General features: G+C 37.9%; 1 protein-coding gene across 1 annotated transcript in view; it reads right to left on the reverse strand.

The window, feature by feature from the left end:
* SETD5 (SET domain containing 5) overlaps nt 1-20,700 on the reverse strand; it is an 85,940-nt gene that overhangs the window by 18,414 nt on the left and 46,826 nt on the right. The window contains exons 11-20 of the mRNA XM_021718390.1: nt 16,749-16,991; nt 15,737-15,885; nt 15,263-15,380; nt 14,452-14,561; nt 12,057-12,306; nt 11,737-11,820; nt 10,175-10,432; nt 9,478-9,798; nt 8,851-9,093; nt 2,766-2,895 (exon numbers count right to left, since the gene is read on the reverse strand). Coding sequence (XP_021574065.1) covers nt 2,766-2,895; nt 8,851-9,093; nt 9,478-9,798; nt 10,175-10,432; nt 11,737-11,820; nt 12,057-12,306; nt 14,452-14,561; nt 15,263-15,380; nt 15,737-15,885; nt 16,749-16,991 — 1,906 coding nt within the window. The remainder of the gene's footprint in view (nt 1-2,765; nt 2,896-8,850; nt 9,094-9,477; nt 9,799-10,174; nt 10,433-11,736; nt 11,821-12,056; nt 12,307-14,451; nt 14,562-15,262; nt 15,381-15,736; nt 15,886-16,748; nt 16,992-20,700) is intronic.

The raw sequence follows: 20,700 nt of genomic DNA on the forward strand, positions 1-20,700 counted from the left end.
GACTAAGGTTACTCCTTGGCAGTTTCTTAATTTGGTTAAGTTTGGGAACAAAAATTTTTTTTATCATTTATTCTCTTCGTGTATAAATAGTAAAACTTTTGTATATTTATCTTCTATTCAGTGATTTTATTCAACTCTTATTAACTCTAATTTTTTTAGTTGATTATTTAGGCTCTCCTAGGAATATATGCACATCATTTATAAATAATGAACATTATGCCCCTGTCCCACTTTAGTAGCAATATCTTTTATTTCTATACAATTGTAGCTATTTAGAATCTTTTTTTTGGGGGGGAGGGGGCAGAGTCAGTCTCTCTCACTCACTCTGTTGCCCAGGCTGGCAATGCAGATGCACGATCATGGCCACTGCAGCCTCAACCTGCTGGACTCAGGCAATCTTTCTGCCTTAGCTTCCCCAGTAGCTGGGACTACAGAGGTACACCATGACCGGCTAATATTTTTTATTTATTGTAGAGACAAAGTCTTGCCATCTTGCTCAGGCTGTTCTCTAACTCCTGGGCAAACCTCTCACCTTCACCTCCCAAAATGCTGGGATTACAGGCATGAGCCAATGTGTCCACCTAGAATCTTTAATGTAGCTAGTAATGAATACTTCACAAGAAAGATTAACCTATAGAGAATAATAATAGTAATAATTCCTATTACAGGTCTGATACCGCACTAAGCACTTTATATACACTATTCAATCTCATGTTAGTAGGTATTACTATTCCCATTTTACACATGAGGCTGAGAGACATTAAGTAACATTATATAGCTAGTGAAGGCTAGAGTTGGCCTTCAAATGGAGGATTGTTTGATATTTTTCTACTATATCAATCTGTTTCTCTTTCTTAATTAATGTCTCCTTGGTATTCTTGAAAAAAACAAAAGAAAATCAACAAACAAAAAAAATTCTTCGGGATTTGCACTAACTTGTTGCAATATGTATTGCTCATTTGACTACTACTTAATTTTTTAAAGTTAAATATTTTCCTTCTGTTTATACAGAAGCTCAAAAAAGGCTGGTGCCTAACAGCCCTAATTCCATTCCAACTAGGTCACATAGTAACAAAGGCATTTTCCCTATAAGCCTTTTCTAACCAGGACATGAACTGCTATACAATCTATTTTCAACATTAAATACAAACATACATTAGCATATACACACAAACAATAGTCTATCTCAACTCTTATATTCTCACTATACCTTGGAAGTTGCTAATAAATTAGTAATATTAATGGAAATCTGGCATCAGGATTTCTTTATCTTAATCTTGTTTGACTATATCTCCCTAATATTTGATGACTACCATAAGAAAATATTTTACTTTTTGAGTTGGGGTCTCACTCTGTTGCCCAGGATAGAGTGCAGTGGCACACTCATGGCCACTGCAGCCTTGACCTGCTGGGCTCAGGTGACCCTTCTGCTTCAGCCTTCCAAGTAGCTGGAACTACAGGTGTGTGTCACCACACCTGGCTATTTTTTATTTTAACTGTAGAGATGAGATCTCGCCATGTTGCCCAGGTTGGTCTTGAACCCGTGGGCTCAAGCAATCCTCTCACCTCCAACTCCCAAAGTGCTGGGATACAGGTGTGAGCCACCATGCCCAGCTAAGAAAATATTTTAAATAACTGTTATCATTTATCTTTCAGATAAATGGAATTTTTATTATCCTGGGGTTCAACATATGTTAACTTATAAGTTATAATCCAATGTAGAGATAGAAGAATAAGCTAAGTCAATAATTTTTACAAATGGTAACCCATTTTTTTCTAAATAAAATCAGAACTTTAAGAAAAAGCAGATATTACTAGTAAAAAAATTTAATTAAATTCAAGATCATATTTACTCAGCAAGTTGATAAACAAACAGAAAAAAAGTTGTTTTTATGAAAACCTGAAATACAGTCTTACAGGAGTTGTAGTATCTATTTTGGTCTTTTATTTTGATGACATAATATTTAAAAATTCAGTTTAGAAATAAACATATGCAAACCACAGAAACTTTTTCATTTAAGCTGATATTTGCAGGACAAACTTTGATAAAAGGACTGTTCCAAAATAAGTTAAGATGGCATCATAAGTTAATGCACCAAGGCTTTAAATTAGATCCCCTGCAAAAGAATAAAAAATTTTTATTTTTACAAACTTTTACTTTTACATTCAAGTGGTACACGTGGAGGTTTGTTTCATAGTTATATTTTGAGACGATGAGGTTTGGGCTTCTAAAGCCACTGTTAAAAACCAACGGATTTTTCAGTCATCCAGTTTAAAACTGTAAAAGGACCTTAAACTGCATTAAAAGTCATGTCTTTAAAAAAAATTTTACAATTGTGCAAATGCTTTTGAAAACAATTGATCATAACTTATTTAATTAACCCCTGCCTCCCAACCATGCCCCACCCAACTAAATCACTTAAATTTTTAATTCTTTACTGAATATTAGTGTTTCACCACTTTCTTGCCTTTGCCCCCCTCTTATACATATGGTTATAGATTTCCTAAACTTACTACTTTAAATGTATCTAACCTTTTTTATAACCATTTCTGCTGTTATCTGTACACTGTCTAGTTCCTTCTTTGTCGTCCTGGGAAAACTCCCTGACTTGAGATCTCTCTCTTCCTCTGTAAAGACAGATGTAACGCAACTATTTAGAGAACACACTACTTCTTTTTTGTATGAGAAGTATTCAAACTGAAATTTTTTATGTGGACCTAAAACAATCACTAGTCATGTATTCAAAATGATTTTAGATACATACCCACATTATCTTTGCAGATACTAGAAGAGCTACTATTCTCATTACTTTGGTATAGGTGCTGAGTTCTAGTCTCTTGGGGTGCAGATGATGTCTGAGTCATCCCTTCTTCCAAGGCTTGTTTTATCCAGCGCTATAATGGAGCAAGAACCAGGTCATTGCCAGTAATCATTAAAACTATTTAGTACACCTATTTTAAATGCACATTAACTGATGAGAGATGCAATCCAACACACTCATTCAGTTCCACAGTCAATCATTTTATTGTTTTGTGTTTCAGCATGCTGGAATACTGCCCCATCAATTGTTCTAACAGGTAAAATGAAAATAATATGGATTATACAAAATGAAATCCCATCAAAAAACCAAAACCAATAAAAAATGACTACCATTCAACTTTTCATTCTGCTTAAGATAGGGTAAATGGGAAGAGATAAGGAAGATATTTTAACATTTATTTAAGGCAGACTCTGGTCATACATAATAAAACTAATGTATAAAATAAGTCCCTAAAAGGAAGATAAAGACCTCTTTAGAGTTATCTGTCCTATGCTGAAGACATCTAAAAAGGTAATAAAAAAGACTCACAGGAAGATTTTGGATGAGACTTAATAGTTCTATACTACAGGTACCAAAAGATCTACTCTTAAATAGGAATAAGCTATATCCTCCCTCCCCAACAAGTAGTTGGGATAAATTATGCACAAACAATGCAAATCATAGAATGACCTTCTGAAGAAATAAAAAGATGGGAAGATTACTCTAATCGGTCACACTTTTTGATAGAAAAGATTAGACTCTAATGAGAAATAAACTTATGCCAGACAGTAAGCCTGCAACACTTACGGTAACAAGATTATATAACCCGTGGAAGAGAGAAAATGTCTCACCTATAATTGTGTTCTCTTAAGATACACAGTTGTATGTTGCTCACAACTCTGTGGCTCTCTTGCCCTAACATAAGACACATCGAATTTTGATAAAATTTCTGAGCCAGACCCTCCCCCAAATAGGAAGAGCAAAGGTGAATTTTTATACTTTCACACCTTGACAAACATGTATTATAGGTAAGTAAATATTCTCTTCACCAAAGAGAGCAATTCTAATGGATTTTCCCTCTTAGAAATTTAGCAAATAATCCAGGAAGATTTTACCAAGAAAAATCTTGTATCATGTAAATGTCATTGGGGCCTACCAAATGAAAGCAAAACTAAAACTGTAAACATTTGGAGGTTTTAAGAGTGAGCGAGTATAAAAAGTAGAGACCTCAATGGTAATCTGAATCACAGCCACATCTTAGGCTATGATAGGTCTCTGAAAAGCCAAAAAAAGACCACTCATGAACTCTCTGATACAGAACACTGATTGTCAGAACCATAAATAGATCCTTAGAGCTTAATGGAGAACCTAGACATCTTGTTCAAGATCACTTATTTTATAAATGGGGAAAATTAGGCCCAGGAGTGAAAATCTTCTGTTATAGTTGCCTTTACTATAATTTCCTTTCAGAACACATGACAGAACTCATTTTGTGTCACTGAGCTTTCTCTGTGAATAATTTTGTGTATTTCCAGCGTCAAGTAGATTTGTCTAAAAAAGAATATAAAGTCTAGATCTGATTACTATAAAAAGGGAACCATAAAACCAGAACAGGAGCATTCTAGAAATAAGATGCTGTTACAGTTGGCTATAACGTTAAACACAGCAAACATAGTCAAACCTTTTCCTCCTGCTCCTGTTGTAGATGTTTTAATATTTTAGGACTCTAGCCCCTGTCCCAGCTTGCCCACAACTTCTTCCTTCTCTAAAACTGTGCATCACAGTGAATTGCAAAAAGATTTTAGGAGGCCCAAAGATGGCTGCAGGAAATGTTTTATTAAAGAGTCCCATAATTATGAAGAAGGAGCAAGGAAGTAACACAACACAGGTTTTGAAATCCAAAAGTCTTGAAAAAACTTTGCTGTGTCACTTATTAGTTGCCTCACTTCGGGCTAATTACCAAACAAATCTTTCTGAAGCTAGTTTCTGAATGTGTGAACCAAGCCCCCAAATCCTAACTTCCTGAAAGTTAAGTGAGATAATACATGTGAAGAAAGCAGCACAATATGAGGCAAAAAGCAGATTTTCAATGAGTTCTCTCTCTCTGTCACCCAGGCTAGAGTGCAGTGCCCTGCTCACGGCTACCGCAGCCTTGACTGGCTGGGCTCAGGCAATCTTTCCGCCTCAGCCTTTCAAGTAGCTGGAACTACAGGTATGTGCCACCATACCCGGTTAATATTTTTATTTTTACTGTACAGACAAGGTCTTGCCAAGTTGCCTAGCCTGGTATCGAATCCCTGAGCTCAGGCAATCCTCTTGCCCCCACTTCTCAAAGTGCTGGGATTATAGGTGTGAGCCATCACACCTGAACTTTAGTGAGTTCTTGTTCAACTAAATATCAATGTTATGTTTAGAGATATGCACATTAATAATCTTCCAGTGTATAAAATAAAATACCAATGCAATGCAAAGTACTGTGTTATCAGTCAGGTTGGGTTTCTAAGAAACCTGAGCAACTAAATGCCCTATATACAGTGTCTAGAAGGTGAGTTTAGAGACAAGGTGAAACACGACAGAAATCCTTGTTGGTCACTTATTAATGCTTTTATTCTAAAATAATAACTGAAATAAGACCTAAAAAAAGATATACCATAAAGTTCTTTTTAAGAACTATGACTCAATTTTAATTTAGAAATTCCAGGGATATCACAAAATGTCCTGTTAAGTACTCTAAGAACGTGAGCACAAATATACAGAAAGAACTTTAATTTGTCTTATACTTTTTTTAACTTATGACATCTTTACTCCCTTTAATGAGATATAAAATAGCAAATCTATTAGGAATATACACACTTCTAACTAATCCCACAGAGGCTGGTTTTTCTCACCTATCTGCTTAACTTATACTCTGAGGGATTTTCAGAATTTTATCACAATTTTGTTTAATCATGGAACTGTTCTTAAGTCCTGCATTAGATGAATCCTTTCTAGCCAATCTAAAGATAACTCTTCCCCATTTCAAAAAGCAGAGTTCAATTCTAGCAAAAAGATTCAATTTCATTTTATTTTTCCCCATAAAAAGCTGCATGCTTGTTCTATAATGTAATCTTGATATGTTTACAGCAAATATTAAAGCAATGATTTAAACATAAACAATTTTTAAAGTAAATATCTAGTTTAAGTAAGTCTTGCTATGATAATCCCGTCAGTATATGTAGTATAAATGCTTTCTAAAGACTGATCTTGACACATATGTTTGAGTGACACAAGTATTTGAGTGGAGCCTATATAAAACAAGATTTAAGGATAGTCAGATACATTTGGATAATATAACACAGACTTGAGTAAAACAGAATTTCCATCTCTTGCCAGTGGAAATACAAGGACAAGCTAAGATACGATGAGCTACAGAAACAATTACTAAAGAATACCAGGTAAAACAATACTCAAATAAATAAATGGATTTTCTACCAGATCTGAAGTCAAATTTTTGGTTGTCACAGGTCATTACTAGTTGGAAAAACAAGATGGGAACAGAAAGATTGTAACCCAGCATCAGAACTGTCAAAATGGCTAGTCCATATTATTTACAACCCAGACTTCATTATTTGTCTATTACTATTACTATTACTATTTGTCTAATAACTATCTATTATTCTTAAAGAACCAAAATAGGAGATTCCATTATCTGGCTTGACAGCATGCTTCAACAGTTAACATCCTTAGAAATTTAGCAAGGATTACTGTTTCCAGTCAAATGCAGAACAAAAGAAAAAAAGCTTCTATCATATCTATTAAGTCATCTCTCGGCTCGCTCCTCCTTTAGACTAGAGAGCATGTCTATACCCTTTCTAATTCTGACATTACTCACAATGTAGTTAAGATTTTGAGCTGTTACTCTTAGAGAGACTGTGCAATGCCAAACATAAGAGGAATATCTCCAGGCATGGTGGCTCACGCCTGTAATCCCAGCACTTAGGGAGGTAGAAGCAGGAGGATTGCCTGAGCCCAGGGGTTCCAGACCAGCCTGGGCAACTTGGTGAGACCTCGTCTCTACAATAAATACAAAATTAGCCAGGTGTGGTGGTGTGCACCTGTAGTTCCAGCTATTTGGGAGGCTGAAGCAGAAGGATCACCTGAGCCCTGCAGCCTGAGGCTGCGGTGGCCATAAGCATGCCACTGCATTCCAGCCTAGGTTAAAGAATAAGACTCTGATTCAAAACCAAAAAGGAAAAAAGAGTATCAGTCCTCAGTTTTGCACACAATACCAGAATATAGTTCTCCAGTTATTACATAAGGCTAATCATAATTTTTACTACATGGGAAATAAGTATTATTCTTCTCAGATAACTCTAAGACAAACTAGACTTTTTTTTTTTTTTTTTTTTTGAGTTAGTGATCCTCCTGCCTCAAGCTTCCAAGTATCTGGAACTACAGGCATATATCATCATGCTCGGATAGGTTCGTTGTTGTTGTTTTAATGGTAGAGAAGAAGTCTGGCCAAGTTGCCTAGGCTGATCTTGAAGACCTAGGTTCAGGCAATCCTCTTGCATGGGCCTCCTAAAGTGTTAGGATTATAGGCATGAGCCACCATGCCCGGCTACAAACTAGTCATTCTAAGTATAAGAAAGTATCCCCAGAAACTCAACTCTCCTTCATTACTTAGGCAAACTTCCTTAAGAAAAGTTTTCAGAATTTTTCTAGTCCTATTTTTAAGGAAGTTGTCATTGCTTTTATTTCTGATACCTGAAAGTTACTCAAGTTACTACATCATCACAACCCTGTTTGGCAGGTCAAATTTCTCTTTGGGATTTATTCTACTTGGGAGTTTCCCTGAATAAACCAATGAGTGACTCAAATACTTGGGTAAGATGTGCAATCAGGAAAAGACTTTCTGCAGTGTACTACTCATTCAGTAGTAGTGCCCTCTGCATTTGCTGATTCCGCTGCCCTCCTCCCCTCCATATCCCACACCACTTTGGCTCATCTTTCGTGTCCCTACCCCCCAAGGGAAAATTGCTGTTCTTCAGGGAAGAAAAAACTTTAAGTTTGGAGGAGTCAGGGAAGACCTGCCTGGAGCTGGAGACTTCATCACATCAAATAATCTACATGCAGCATCCTCATGTACGTGATGCCAGTGGAGGAGGGCAATGGCAGAAGAGACACTGAGGAAGGCAGCCTGAATCCAGATCTGAGGATAAGAGAAAAGGGTGTTCCAGGGAACGACTCTACCTCAAAGTAAGACCAAATGAAAGGGTGTTCTATACATCTAGAAACACGGAAATGACATTATAAACTTGAGGGACTGATCTATTCCTAAGAGACACCTTTGGAAAATATGTAGAGCTTCTACCAATTAAGACCATACCAAAAACAACCAACCACCAGGTGCTACTGCCACTAGATCCAAAAACAGTAAGTAACTAGAAACAGGAGAGGCAGAGAGAGAGAGAGAGAGAGAGAGAGAGGGAGTGAGTCTTTTACAGGAGGCTCTGTATTCTCTAGGGAATAAATAGTCCAACCTGACATTTGACCAAGGAACAGAAATTATGACAATAACACTAGTATTCTTCCTCGAATTTCCTTCAAGCGGTAATAGTGACTTAAATGAACTCAAAACACAGCTTGATCATCATTTTTTATTTAGGCAACAGTGCTCTAGAGAACCCGGGACCCAATCTAACACAATAATTACAAATTAACATGTTAACCAATACCACAAGAGCACACACAAAATATATCCATCCCTACTCCGTCATCAACTGTTATGTGCTCTCACTCAGGAACCTCAAGGGTTCTCAGAAGAGCCAACAGTGAACAATCACAAATTTGAGCACCAAAAATGCAGTATACATATATCCCACCTTAGTCCCACTGACTCTTGATGCATCAGTATTCATGGTTGAACAACAAACTCATTATAAACTCACATGGACAGAGTGGCTATCTAAAATATTAAATATGTCATAATTATAAGCATCTCAGGTAAACACACACACACACACACACACACACACACACACACACACACACACACACACACACATACCTTCTTACAGGAGCTGAATGTGCCATCAAGCAGAAGGGGCCTTCGACGCCTCTCAGGAATAAAGGGTGAGCCAAAGCGAATGTAGTGTTTGGGGGTGGTGCAAATTAACGGGGAATGAATAAGACCCGGTAACATGTTTAGAGTTGTTGCCAGTACAGTTGGGTCCGTGGTGATACGTAAAGGGCACTCAACAGGGCACTCCTGCTTCTCTGCTTTATCATTCAACCATTCTGTAACTAGATACTAAGGTAGAAAAGAGATTGTTAGTTGATTTGGCAGATGTATAATATCACCGAGAGCAGTGCAATTCACAAAGACAAACCTCATCTAGAAACTAAGACAGAGGGAGATGCAGCAGCTGCAGTGAGTATGAACTGGGCAATCAGAATGCAAAGATATCTTCCTTTACCTTCTCCATGCCCACTAAGAGAGTGATAATTTCAGCTATCAGTGACTTAAGCTCTGTTTAAAAATAAGGGAACAAAAGGTAGAAGAATGGCTTTGGCTTTCTGTGTCAAAGCATCTAGAACTTTCAATGTAATAATATTGAAATTAGTTTTTTTCTGGGGATTACAGGCTCTCTCATTTTACTAAGACTAGACTTACAAAGATGTATTTGTGACTTACCTTTTTGGTTTTGGGGTATTTAGACGTGGCACGGTTGACATGGGATCCAGTAACTGATACTACAGTTGGGTCAGACCCCGTTAATTGCCTGTTTTCTCCCGAACTGTCTATACTTCCAGCTTCAGTAGGAGTTACTGAGCTGTTATTTCCTCCCTCTTCCAAGGCAGCTTGTGACAACTCTGCCTGCTGTGCACTGGCCTGCTTCTGACGCTTTAGTCTTTGGGCTGAACTGGTCCTGTACCGAGAAATTCGACTTTTCGGTCGGGGCCTAGAAGGCTTTGCTGGAGGTGGTTTGGGGATTGTTTTTTCTGCAGCAATATCCTGTAATAATAGTAAGGTCAAGCGCTTACCAGAAATTTCTTAATAACAAACATTCTATTCAATTTCCTATTCACTTTAAGCATTCAAATATCTCCCGTTGAAAAATGTAAAAATTTAGTACTAACTTAAAATGTAATCTTTGAATACAAAAATTTATACATTTAAATTAGCTAAAGATGCAGTAAGGCAGACGTCTGGATTAACTATTTCTGTTTCTAAAAAGTATTTATAAAATAGGCCAATATAAATGGGTCTAATTAAATTGTTAATGGCCTTACATATTGTGATGTGATACAGAGCTGAAAATACTGATATTAAGCATTCCAAGAATAGGTAGTTGACACTAGCAAATTCCTGGAGTCTTTTCATCTCTTACCCCTGCTTGAGAAGACCTCCGGGTGTTCACACCAACACTTTGTGGGGTACTTGGGATGGCAACGTTTGAAGCAGAGTTGCTAACTTCAGATTCAGAAACTTCAGTTTTTGTCTCTTCTCCAACAGGAGTCTCTGAGGTGGTGGTAGTAATCTCTATGTCAGAGTTGCTCTGTTCTAAGGGCTGATCTCTTCTCTTCTTTCTTTTCTCTAAGTTTTCAAAAGCATGCATGATGGCTTCTACCTTCCTATCTTCCCGGGTCTAGAAAGAAATAGCATCAGCATAGAAGGAAACTTCAACAAGGTGGAGGGAACAGTCTTTTCAGAAGTATTGGTTTTTTTTGTTGTTGTTGTTCTTTTTTGAGTAGGAGTCTCAGCATGCTCACGGCCACCGCAGCCTTCTAAGAAGCTGGAACTACAAGAGCGTACCACCATGCCCGGGTAATTTTTCTTAATTTACTGTAGAGATGAGGTCTCACCAAGTTGCTCAGACTGGTCTCGAACCCCTGGACTCAGACAATCCTCTTGCCTCAGTCTCCTAAAGTGCTGGAATTACAGGCTTGAGCCACCATGCCTGGCCAGAAGTATTGTTAAAGAAAATTTATAGAAACTAACTTAACTATCATTAAGATGACATATATAACTTGGAGAATATAAAAACTAAAAATAGGCCAGGTATGGTGGCTCCCGCCCATAATCCCAGCACTTTGGGAGGCAGAGGCAAGAGGACTGTCTGAGTCCACAGGTTCGAGACCAGCCTAGGCAACATGATGAGATCTCATCTCTACAATAAATAAATAAATCAAATTAGCCAGACGTGGCAGTGCACATCTGTAGATCCAACTACTTGGAGGGCTGAAATGGAAGGATTGCCTGAGCCCAGCAGGTAGAGGGTATGATGGCCGTGAATGTGCCACTGCACTCCAACCTAGCTGACAGAGTGAGACTCTGACTCAAAAAACTAAAAATAAAATGTTTAACTTAAATGTTGGAAACAGTTGCCAAAGAAGGCATGGTCAAATAAAGTTTTCAAAAAGGGTCATTTATTTTGAAACTTTACTATGTAAAATAAAAATAGTCATTAAGACCAATTTTTCTTGCATTTTCAGAGTTCCAGAATAACTAAGATTTTTGTTAAACTTCTTTTCAGGGTCATAAAAAAAACATAATTAGTTTTAGCATTAAAATAAAAAATTTTAATCCATAGGCTTAAAAGGATTTTTTTTTTAAAGTTGAAACTCACATAAACCTAGGAAATTTCTAAGTAAGAATAAAACAGATCTAACATATTTTGGGTTTGCCCAGCCAGTTTTTTTAAAAACCAGACTGTTAGTAAAAAGAAAAACAAAGATAAAAAAACCGCTTAAAACCACCATTAGATGATAGTCACTATACAACTAGTGTGTACAGAAAAATAATTCAAAAATTTATAATTAAATCTATGGAAAAGGCCCAGATTATAACCTCCAGGTCAAATAAAGGAGACGATACAAAGTCAGGAGAAGAAGAGTTCATATGCATGCAGTATGAATGAGAAGGAGCAAAGGGCTATTAGTCAATACTCACCCTCCTGCTATGAGCTGGGTTCTCCTGGTCATCCACAACCTCTTCTTTCTCTTCTTCCTGTTTTTCTTCTGGATTGTCTACTTCCTTTAAGACAGACGCAATATTCAGCTGTACTCTTAATCTCTGGGAGAAATCAATCTCCGTTTTATTCTGGTAGCTTAAAACTCTCTAGAAACAATTCTTAGTGCTTTAAAGTATTATGTTGATATAAAGAACATTAAGTGTTACTAAGTCTTCCCTACCTAAAATGTGGTAACCTGTGATTCTCTTCCTTTGGAGGATCAATACCATAGTATCATCATTTGATCAAGGGAGATTACCTCATGATCACTGGACACAGTTACTTTTTCTGGAATTTCTTGTGATTGTTGGTCATTATTCTCCTCTGGAACCTCATTCTGTTGCTCCATCTCTAGCTCTTTCCGCCGTGCTTTTCTACGCCTGGTCTCTGCTCCAATGCTGGGTAGGCTTGGAGGTGGTGGAAGTGGCAATTCTGGAGCATTGGGATTTCTTTTCTGTATAGGACAATTCCGGTTCCCCTTGTGACATGCACAGTCCACTTTATAATTACTGGTCCAAAGAAAAAACCAAAAGTACCTGTCTTAGTACCCTTGAAATCCAGTTGTTTTTGTTTTTTTTTTGAGTTGGAGTCTCACTCTGTTGCCCAGACCGTAGTGCAGTGGCCGCTCCCGGCCACCGCAGCCTCGACCTGCCGGGCTCCGGTGATCCTTCCGCCTCAGCCTTCCGAGTAGCCGGAATTACAGGCATGCGCTACCACACCCGGCTGACTTTTTGATTTATTGTAGAGATGAGGTCTCGCTGCCCAGGCGGGGCTCAAACCCGCGGGCTCAAGCAATCCACTCACCTCAGCCTCCCAAAGGCGCGGGATTACAGGCTGAGCCACCGAGCCCAGCTTGAAATCCAGTTATATTATCATTTTATTTTCTTGAAGTATCAGTATAATAATTACTTCTGGTATTATCTCTGAATAAGTCAAACGGAGACACAAGACTGTCCAATAAATACTTTTAATATTCTCTGTAAAACCCCAACTCTACTCATACATATGGTCAGTAGAAAGGAAAGAAAGCTCCCTTTAAATTCAGTTCCAGCTAGGCGAGATGGCTCATAGCTGTAATAACAGCACTTTAGGAGGTCAAGGCGGGAAGATTGTTTGAGCCCTGGAGTTTGAAACCAGCCTGGGCCACACAGCAAAACCTCATCTCTACAAATAAATTAGACAAGTGTGGTGGCATGCACCTATAATCCCAGCTACTCACCACACTGAGGAGCCTGAGCCCAGGAGGTCAAGGCTGTGGTGAACCATGATAGTGTCTGGATGACAGAGTGAGACCTTGTCTTTAAAAAAAAAAAAAAAAAATCCCCAACAATAGGCAGTCAATCAGTGACAGAGGCTGAAGTAGATATACTTATTTTGTACCCATCATTACCATGTACTCACTTTTATTTATTCACTATTTATTATTAAACCTTTTCTTCTTTTTTTTTTCCTTTCTGAATTAAGAGGAATACCTTTTCTTCTTATACCTGAGCCAAACATCACTTTACCATAGAAACTTTATTTTGCATAAAACAAGCAAGGGAGAAAAAGCATCTACTTTATAAAAGCCATCACATATTCATCTATGATGTGCCATCTAATTTTTTGTACTGTGATATACAGCTAGATTAAATTGTTTTAAGTAGATAAGGTAAATTGTTTTAAGTAGATAAGGTAAATCTTTTTTTTTTTTTTTTTTGAGTCAGAGCCTCACTCTGTCATTCAGGCTGGAGTGCAGTGGCACACTCATGGCCACTGCAGCCTCGATCTGCTGGGCTCAGGTGATACTTCCGTTTCAGTCTTCCAAGTAGTTGGAACTAAAGGAGTATGCCACCACACCCAGATAATTTTTTAAATTATTTTTTAGAGACGAGGTCTCACCATGTTGTCCAGGATAGTCTAGAACCCGGGCTCAGGCAACCCTCTCACTTCAGCCTCCCAAAGTACTGGGATTACAGGCATGAAACACCATGCCCGGCTAGAGGTAAATCTTCATATTCCTCACAACTTTATTAAGGCATAATTGACAAAAACTGTATACATTTACAATGAGGTAAGCCTTTCAATTCTCATTCTGTATGGTCCCTGGCACAAGTACTCATAAAAGCAGGATGTCATTGTAGTTTCTACGAGTGTCTCTTACATATCTCTTTTGCCGTTCTTGCTAAAGAGGTATAAGCCAAAAGATCCTTGTTAGACTTGTAAGCAAATACCATACAAGGTATATGTATCTCTAAAAAAACACTCTGAAGATATACAGATGGAACAACAGACACTGGCAACTCCAAAAGGTAGGAGAGTGGAAGGGAGGTGAAGGATGAAAAAATGCCTATTGGGTACAATGTACACTATCTGGGTGATAGGTACTCTAAAAGCCCAGGCTTCACCACTACACAATATGTCCATGTAACAGAACTGCACTTGTAAAACTAAATGGGGCTGGGTGGGTGTAGAAGGTACACCAAACAAACAAACAAAAAAACTGTAAGTCTTATCTTTTCCTGTATAATTTCTAGGTAGAAAATGTATTACTCATGAAAAGGTTAAGTAAAAACAGGAGAGGGCAAGAAACGAAAACAGAATTTCAATAGGGCTGAACAGCTTCATATGCAAAACAAGGACATTCATATTAGGAAAGGTTTTTGAGGTCTTACCAGTTACTATACTCATAATCAAATGCTATGGTAACCTCAGCATCCTTGGTGATGGCAGACACAGCATAGATACACAGGTGAATCATTCCATCTGCAATCATGTGTCGCACCTGTGAGTACAAGACTGATGGTTAGATTTATCATAAAGACCATAAACTTTCCAATAATTTATCTCCATTTACAGTTATGGTAGTCTGTTATTTAATCTCATCATTTCATCTGAGACCATTATATAGTATTGGCTTGAAAATGTATGATACTTCTAGAAATAGTGAAGAAACCTAGAGATGTTAGAAACTAGAACAAAAATCTCTGCTGTGTATCTTTTAACTGTTTCTAACTCTACCAGAGAATTAAAATTCCTTACCTTGTAAATAAAGCTTTATAGATTTCCTGCTGCCATTTGATATGGCTGCACTGAGTAGTGAATTCTAGAAATGTCTAGATTGTCTTAGAATACTGTTTTCTAAAGTCTAAGAAACTGCAACCAAATAGCTCTAGTTAGGCCTAATGACATCTACTTCCACCGTATAGCAATTTCTGTAATATAACCTCACTCACTTATTCAGTCTAGCTCTTTCTCCTAGTAAATGCTAACTTGCTTTTTCCATTTCTGCCTTATCTGAAGTAATTCCTTGTCCCCCATCCTGTCAGTATAAAAGCACAATTAATTTTGTTTTTTATCTCTCATAATGAAAGACCACAACTAGTCTCTACAGACCTTTATCTGGGTGAAGTTTTCACACTGCTTCTTCAGTAAGCTTGTCCTTTGGTGATTCCATTCAAAGGGAAGTTGCTACGGATATCTTACCTCTGCATTTGGTGTACATGATCTTCTGATGAACCGAGCATCATTACCGAAAGTACGAGCATCCACACACATCTCTACACCATTGAATTTTGAGTAGAAGAGCACAAAGGGGTATGGTCTAGGAATATAATTAAAATTCCTGTAATTTTCAACAAAAATAAAAAGACCACCCTGACTCCAAATAGGAGGCATATGCTGACAAAGCAGTAGTCCTTTGCAATGCCTAAACTTAGAAAACATCACATGCTTGTCTGTTTTTGATTAAAGAACAAGCACAAAGCAAGGAATGCTTAGCTTGGAAAGGAATCATCACCACTTTATACATTAAACAATTTGCAGATTTGTACTTCTCTACAAATAGAAGAGAGGTATGAGCTTATCTGAGTTGTAAACTTTTTCCCAAGAGCATCCTATCAAACAGGATGATTTTTATAACACGGGTCAGCCCTCACCGCACAATGAATGATTTCTTACTTTTTGAAGAAATGCCCATTGACCTCAAATTGCTGACGTAACATGACTTTCCCACGATACTCTATTATAAGTGTGTCCAAAGCCAAATCTTTTGCAGCCCTCAGGATCTTCCGGTGCTTTTGAACACGAGTGACTCTTCCAAGTTGTAACTGAATAAAACCAGAGTAGTAACATTACACATCAGCAGCAGTAGCTTAGTAAACACTCAAAGTATCTCATAATTAAGGAAAATTCATGAATATTTTCAGGTTTTATCTGTATGTTATTTAGATCAATGATCAGAAATGTTTGAATTCCATATAAGCTCAATTGTTCTAGGAAAACTTTTTCATCTAGTAAACCTGACTCCCCAGAAAAGGGAAGAAAAGATCAAAGAAAAATGCATGATTAAGATTTCAGTGGTTCTATGTCTGATAAGAATAACAAAGAATAAGCTTAGCTTTTTAAAAATCTTACATAATTCCTACCTAGGCTGCATACAATCTTCCATCCTAATTCATCTATTTTTGATGAACAAAGATTATTTTAAAATATGTAGCTTCCAAGCCAAGTATGCTGGTTCACGCCTGTAATCCCAGTACTTTGGGAGGTGGAGATAAGAGTTCAGAGGTTCGAGACCAGTCTATGCAACTTGGTGAGACCTCATCCCTACAATAAATCAAAAAGTTAGCTGGGCATAGTGGTGTGTGCCTGTGGTTCCAGCTACTCAGAAAGCTAAGGCAGAAGGATCATCTGAGCCCAGCAGGTTGAGGCTATGGTGGTCGTGAATGTGCCATTGCACTCTAGCCTGGGAAACACAGTGAGACTCTGACTCAAAAAATAAAAAACAACAAAAACAAGTTTCTAGTTAATATAACCTACTTTTGGTTAAGGATGATCAACAGCTGGCTAATTTGCTTTTCTAGGACCTTGTACATGTGGAAGAAACAATAATTCTAATTCATGTTCACTTTCTGGGTTCTTAAAAATCTCAACTACTTACTTAAAGAGTCTTCAACCCTTTGGTCCTTACCTGCATTTGGGAACCAATAACTGTATTATTACAGGCCAATTCAGTCTTATTAATAGTGTCTAAAATGGCAGGTTTGCCCACGAATTCCTTGCTAGAATGTAGATGTTGTTCAAGGGCGTTCTGTACATCTGCACTGTACTGATTAGTGAATGCTTCTTCATACTGATCAGTCCATAGTCTTATCCGATTTTCCCAGCCCTCAGTTGTATTCTCATCTAAATTCTGTGCTTCAGAGGGAGAATTCTGTAGAGAACAAAGGTCAGGTATGTTAGCAGAATCCATGCATAAATAAGAAGGGAGAGGGGAAGAGACAGGCTGAGTTTCCAGAGAAAATTTATCACTTGGCGGTTGGTATGGCATAAAAGAGTAATGGACTGGGAGTCAGGGGATCTGGTTTCTATCATGGTTTCGTTACCAATGTTAGATGAGATCTCGGACAACTTCTTTAAATAGAAAAGCTCAGTTTCTCCATTTAAAGTGAGAAATTGAATCTTAGTTTGTTCCCATCACTGTGATTTTATGACCATTTTTAAGTCATAAAAATCAATTTTATTTTCATTAAGACTAATAGACTAATATAGTTTATAAAAGTTTTGTCATAAAAATTAACAACAGAAGCCGGGCTCAGTGGCTCAGCCTGTAATCCCAGTGCTTTGGGAGGCCGAGGTGAGTGGACTGCCTGAGCCCGCGGGTTCGAGACCCGCCTGGGCAACTTGGCGAGGCCTCATCTCTACAGTAAGTCAAAAATTAGCCAGGTGTGGTAGCGCATGCCTGTAGTTCTAGCTACTAGGAAGGCTGAGGCAGAAGGATCGCCGGAACCCAGCAGGTCGAGGCTGCGGTGGCCGGGAGCAGCCACTGCACTCCAGTCTGGGCGACAGAGTGAGACTCCAACTCAAAATAAAATAAAATAAAATAAAATAAAAAATTAACAACAGAGACCTCAAATTATCACACTGCTTTAATTTTCAATACTTATTGAACATTTGTGTTAAAGTTAGCCCAAACTGGATTGTTTTACTACTCTCCAGGAGAATGTTTTCATGTCACTTAATATTTTCACTGTATAATTAATACATATTAATTTAAAGTATACATGACCCCAACCAACCAATGAATCCAATCATAATCTTACCACCTATATACAAAATTATCATTCTGGAATATATCTTTCTAACACTCTATTTTCAACAATTTAAACTGCCACATTTTAACTAATCTGAAAAGGTGAAGTGAGGGAGAGGAGTGGGCAGGGAGAATATAGAAAACGTACAAGAGGTACTTTGCTGTACTCCTCTAGGAAAACCACTGCTCTCCATGTGACAGTACTGGGAAAAGATTATACCTCAGAAACGTATCCTAAACAGAGTGCTTGAGCTGCAGAAACACAGCTTAAGTCTGATACATGTTCGCCTTCATGGGTTAAGACTTAAGGTGCCATCAGAAAACAAAACAAACACTAATAGTGCGGATATCATACTAGTGATGATTAGAAGGAAAAGACACTGAAGTACCAAAGCCACCTGAAAATCCATGTCCACACTAAACTTGCAAACAAACATTAACAAAATTAAATATGCTTTCCATAAATGGCACAGAAAACACCGATGCCTATCATAACAACTGCTTGCTTTCATCACTTTTGGGTCATTGTGGTTTGACTGACTGCTGTCTACTACCCACAGGAATATGGAAGAAAAAAATTAACATTATTGTTTTCTACATTCCTCACTGAAGTCCAAAAGACTAAAGAATAAACAAAAGGCTCTAGGTAACACCTAAGGCCAATACACTCAGAACAGAGTATCACCTACTTTATGCTGTCAGCAGCAGTTGAACAAAAAGATAGTATAAAACCTTAAACATAAGGGTGCTTATAGTCTAGAGATTAGAGGTACTCAAACAATATTCCCAGCTTTAAGCATCTAGTGGCAATCACTTAATTTATTGCTTGATAAGTTTACTGTATTTTGGAAGTCTTCATGATAATATTAGCTGTTGTTCACCAGTCTCACTGTGTGTTTACTCTGTTATCCCATCCTGCAAGGCACTGGGACTCCATCTCAGTGGTTTCAAGCAATGGTTCTTGGTTGGGGGAAATTTTAAATTCAGGAGACATTTGGTAGTATCTGAAGACATTTTTGGTGATCACAACTGAGTCTGTATGTATAGTGCTGGCACCAAGTAGGTAAACACCAAGGATCCTGCTCAACATTAACCGTCCCCTTTATAACAAATGAATTATTTGGTCCAAAACATCAACAGTGGACAAGGCTGAGAAACTCTGGTTTACAATTAAGTCTCCAGTAGGAAAGCTCTTAGTATTGAGATTAAAAATCCAAATGATAAATTTTACCCATTCCTATGGCTCTGACCTGAATCTTTGGTGGAGTTCTTACTAGTAATTCTGAGTGCAAAATTTATAATTTAATTTAGAGTTACGAGATGAAGAATCAAATTAAAACGAGTAGTATTTTTTTTTCTGTCAAAACTTTAACACACTTGTAGAGTTGTCAACCTTTTAAAACTGAAAACAAGCCGGGCTCGGTGGCTCAGCCTGTAACCCCGCGCCTTGGGAGGCTGAGGTGAGTGGACTGCCTGAGCCCATGGGTTCGAGACCCGCCTGACAACTTGGCGAGACCTCATCTCTACAATAAATCAAAAACTTAGCCGGGTATGGTAGTGCGTGCCTGTAGTTCCAGCTACTTGGAAGGCTGAGGCGGAAGGATCGCCGGAGCCCAGCAGCTCGAGGCTGCGGTGGCCGGGAGCGGTCACTGCACTCCAGTCTGGGCGAGTGAAACTCCGACTCAAATAAATAAATAAATAAAATAAAACTGAAAACAAAATTTGAGCTTCATATGTTGTTTTCTGAGAAAGCCCGCCCATAACTTGCTAAAGGTTTTGAATCTCTAGAGATAAGTTATGATAACTGGCTGATAAGAGAAAAGGGCTTAACAGCTGGGATCAGGGCTATGTCTGCTTCTAAACAAATTAGACAAAAATAAAGGGGCAATTAAAGCAAACTTGGCTGCTTGCAGGAGATGGATCCAGCAAATAAATTATTTGTGTTCCAAGACACATCCCAGGTCTCTAATGCCTTGTGGTTCTAAGTCCATTCCCATCTCTTTTATAGATATGTGTAAATCTGTTTATAAATAGATACAGGGTGAGGCCTTCAAACTTCAGATGAAATGCCACATGTAATCTTTGATATCATCAGTAATATTAGTGCTCCACATAAATATAAAGTAATCCCAATAAAGCTTTAAAACTTATCCTCACTAAAGATTTTATGTTTATTCCCTATAACTGTCAATAGGAACAATCCTGTTTTTATATCATTTACACATTCAGGAATATGAGCACTTATAAAACTTGAAGTTGAATTTACTTCTAATTAAATGCTTTGAAGCTGTACGTAATGATTTGGGAGGCCTACTGTCACACACACACACACATGCACGCACACGTAAAGGAAGACACCAGACTGTATAATCATGATCCTAATCAATCAATGAAGCCAATCATAATCTTACCACTCATATACAAAATTATCATTTTGGTCAACTTTTTATCAACCAGCACCTAAAGGTTCTTTAAAACACTGCCCATAATCTCTCTAAGTTCTCCAAGTTCTTTAGAAAATCATGCCTTATAAGCTCTTTTATTCAAGAACTGAAGAAACACACTAGTATCACCTAAGTCTTCACTACCCAATAGATAAGCCAAGAGAAAACAGCAATTCCTATTAATAATACAACCTTGCTGCTGAGATTTATCTTTTCAACTGACAATTAAAGCCCACATTGTGCTAGAGTGGGTGCACAAGAGATCCTCCTATATCATTACCAGAAAAACCTCACGCCTAAGGTTGAGCTGAATCATAGTGACAGAACACAACAGCTTCATTTTGTTTGGCAAAACGTCACTTACCCATCCCCACCAGAAAAGCTAA

This window comes from Carlito syrichta, unplaced genomic scaffold (assembly GCF_000164805.1).
Source record: "Carlito syrichta isolate Samal-C Ts95f unplaced genomic scaffold, Tarsius_syrichta-2.0.1 Scaffold312152, whole genome shotgun sequence".
NCBI classification, from domain to species: domain Eukaryota; kingdom Metazoa; phylum Chordata; class Mammalia; order Primates; family Tarsiidae; genus Carlito; species Carlito syrichta.